This window comes from Quercus lobata, chromosome 5, assembly GCF_001633185.2.
Source record: "Quercus lobata isolate SW786 chromosome 5, ValleyOak3.0 Primary Assembly, whole genome shotgun sequence".
Classification (NCBI taxonomy): domain Eukaryota; kingdom Viridiplantae; phylum Streptophyta; class Magnoliopsida; order Fagales; family Fagaceae; genus Quercus; species Quercus lobata.
In genome coordinates, this window is record NC_044908.1 from 84,667,053 (window position 1) to 84,669,882 (window position 2,830).

The 2,830-nt window shown below is 33.3% G+C and overlaps 1 protein-coding gene across 1 annotated transcript; it reads left to right on the top strand.

Moving 5' to 3' along the window:
- The first annotated feature begins 255 nt into the window (after positions 1 to 255).
- Positions 256 to 2,830, top strand: LOC115988446 (B3 domain-containing transcription factor VRN1-like). Its single transcript, XM_031112018.1, has 4 exons — positions 256 to 474; positions 1,615 to 2,053; positions 2,159 to 2,337; positions 2,532 to 2,830. The coding sequence occupies exons 1-4, from the start codon at positions 412 to 414 to the stop codon at positions 2,820 to 2,822; spliced, it is 972 nt and encodes a 323-aa protein (XP_030967878.1). The 5' UTR covers positions 256 to 411; the 3' UTR covers positions 2,823 to 2,830.

The following is a 2,830-nucleotide window of genomic DNA, read 5'->3' on the forward strand; positions in this document are numbered from 1 at the left end:
GATCGTTTTGCAACTATTAAATAGATGATCCAATAATGAGATGCGGCTTGTTAGGGCTTTTTTCAACTTCACGCGGATTGATGAGCTATATCACTTCACAGGAGCCGTTGGATGCTTTCAACGGCTGAGATCTGTGCTATTGCGGGATCTCAATCCCTCTTTCTCTGTACGTCTTCTTCACTGACTATAACTGGCATTAAGAACACATGCAGCTACCATGAACTTGGTAGCTCATTAATTATAAGAATGCTTTACTATAAAGGTTCAGCTACTCTGTATCAAAAAGCATTAATCATATTGTATAGATATTGAAAAGTGAGAAGAACTACCCACAACCTCAAGATACAAATCTAAGAAGCCTTTGTTGAACCATACAAGGCGGGAGATAGAGATATTGACACTGCAGCAGTTATGGCGAATGCTCCACATTTTTTCAAGATCATTCTCAACAATTGTCTACGAGATGGGAAGCTTGTAAGTATATTCATCTATCTCACTTTGTGTGCGATTTAAGAACTTGATGCTACTACTACTTTGTTAAACTAATCGGATCAAATGTAAGATTATGGTCTTGGTCTCTTGTTTGGGAAAAAATTTACAATTCTAATGTTAGGTAATAACTCCAAAAAACAGTTATACATGTAGAACCAAAGAGTCTAGCTAGCTTGTTGAACTTTGTAATTTTTTCACCTCATATTTTAAGCTTTGCGACTTGCAAGTTGTAAGTACCTTGCGACAGGCTGAGCCAAGAGGAGTTGATGTTGTTGGTTTTGTTCTTTTTTATTTTTTAATATAATTTTATAAAATTATTTAAAGAACTCTTTTTATTATTTAATTTTCTTATTGTTTTTGAGTTTTTGGGTTGGTATTCTTTGAAAAAGAAAAGGAAAAATAGACTTTTAGTCTCTACAATTTTAGATACAAGCAGTTGTTTAGTAGCAGTATGGTTCCCCTTTCACCTACAAATATATTTATTCTAGTTTTGGCCTTCCTAGCTATCACTTTGTTTGCACTTTGGGCAGTTGAAGATTTGTTATGCTAGATTAGGAGTCCATTTCGATTTTTTTTTAATGAAAATTAGTTTTAAGTATAAATGTAAATAGAGAAAATGAAGTTTTTTTTTTAACTGTACATGAGCAAATATGTTAAAAACTAAATGGACTTAAAAGAAAAGGTTCTTGTTTGCCAACACTACAGGGATTTAAATAATAAAAATAGAAGAATATAAAGAATTCCTCATACCTGCTCCCCTTTCCCCTCTTTTTTTTTTTTTTTATTCATTGTTAGTTGCAGAATAAATATTCATGCAAACCATAAGATAGTGGAATAACTTTGGTTGGTTCTCAAAGATATATGGAGTATAAATGTACAATAGTAGAAAGGAATGAAGCTTTTTATTTGCATTTTATTATAATAAAGATAAGATGCAAAAATTATTTTGATAGTGGAATGGAACCAAGTCAACTAACCATTACTCCAATTTTTTAAATATTGTTGTTTAGAAACAAAAACCACGTTTTTCCTATTAAGAACAATGTGTGTGTATGTGTGTGTGCTTAATACTTCATGTTGTATTTTATGTGCAAAACTTAATTATAGACTCATTCTTCACAGGGAATTCCTAGAAAGTTTACAAGGAAATATGGACAGGAGCTGTCAAATTCTGCATTTCTTAAACTTCCGAGTGGTGCAGAATGGAATATAGAATTGACAGAAAGTGATGGTGAGATTTGGTTACAGAACGGCTGGCCAGAATTTGCAAACTACTACTCAGTAAAGCAAGGGCACTTCTTAGTTTTCCGATATGAAGGAAATTCCCACTTCTATGTACTCATATTTGATGAGAGTGCAACAGAAATAGACTATCATTTCAATACGTCTCATCGTGGAAAAGGCAAGCTTCATAATGAATTTATAGCTCCTAATATGGAAGAGATTGAGAGTTATAGTGCTATTGAATTCTTAGGCAGCTTTCCACCAAGCCCAAAAACAAGGGATAAATCGACATTACCATATTTTCGACCCCACAAGATCGTGAAAACTAATTCAAGTGGTAAAATTGCAATCACTTCCAATATGTAAATTTCATATAATCATGTTTGAGTCAAAGTCCTTAGTTTATTATGTTTTCATAATCATGTTTAACTTAATTTTTCAGCAAAAGGCGTTAAAGGAATTTCTACGACTAAACAACGTTTGAAATCTAAGGCTGATAGAATGATCCAGCCATTGAACAACAATGAAATAGCTAGAGCACTTCAAAGAGCAAGTGCTTTCAAACCTAAAAATCCGTATTTCAAGGTTGTCATTCAACAGTCATATTTGGATCGGAATTTGGTAAGCTTTCAATTTAATAGCTACTTGATCATCAAAATTTCTCTAGTGTTCACTTTGCATGATGATATACATTTAAGAGAGAGGAAATTTGGTGGCAATGCATTCTTTCGGGCTACCAACTTTTTAGTCTCATTCTTCACTGGAAAAGACATATTCTTTCCTCAATTTTTTTCTTCATTATCTTTTTTCAACAGAATATACCAAAGGACTTTGTGAAGAAATATTCAAATATATTGCATGGCGATGTCAACCTTTGTGTTTCCAATGGGAGTAACTGGCCTGTTGAGTTTTGCAAAAGGACTGATGAGAATCTAAAATGTAGGTTCAACTGTCGTTGGAAAGTATTTGCAAAGGACAATAATCTAGAAGTAGGTGATGTTTGTGCCTTTGAATTGATTGAGGCCACTAAGACTTTCAAAGTGGTCATTTTTCGTGTGAGTGAAGAAAATTGTTGTGCCCCTATTGTTAGGTATGAAATTTGCTGAGTTTTCCA

Coding starts and splice junctions, on each gene's coding strand:
- LOC115988446 (XM_031112018.1), top strand. CDS start 412: ATGGCGAATGCTCCACATTTTTTCAAGATCATTCTCAACAATTGTCTA. Junction 475..1,614: donor GTCTACGAGATGGGAAGCTT/GTAAGTATATTC, acceptor CATTCTTCACAG/GGAATTCCTAGAAAGTTTAC. Junction 2,338..2,531: donor CATATTTGGATCGGAATTTG/GTAAGCTTTCAA, acceptor TTTTTTCAACAG/AATATACCAAAGGACTTTGT.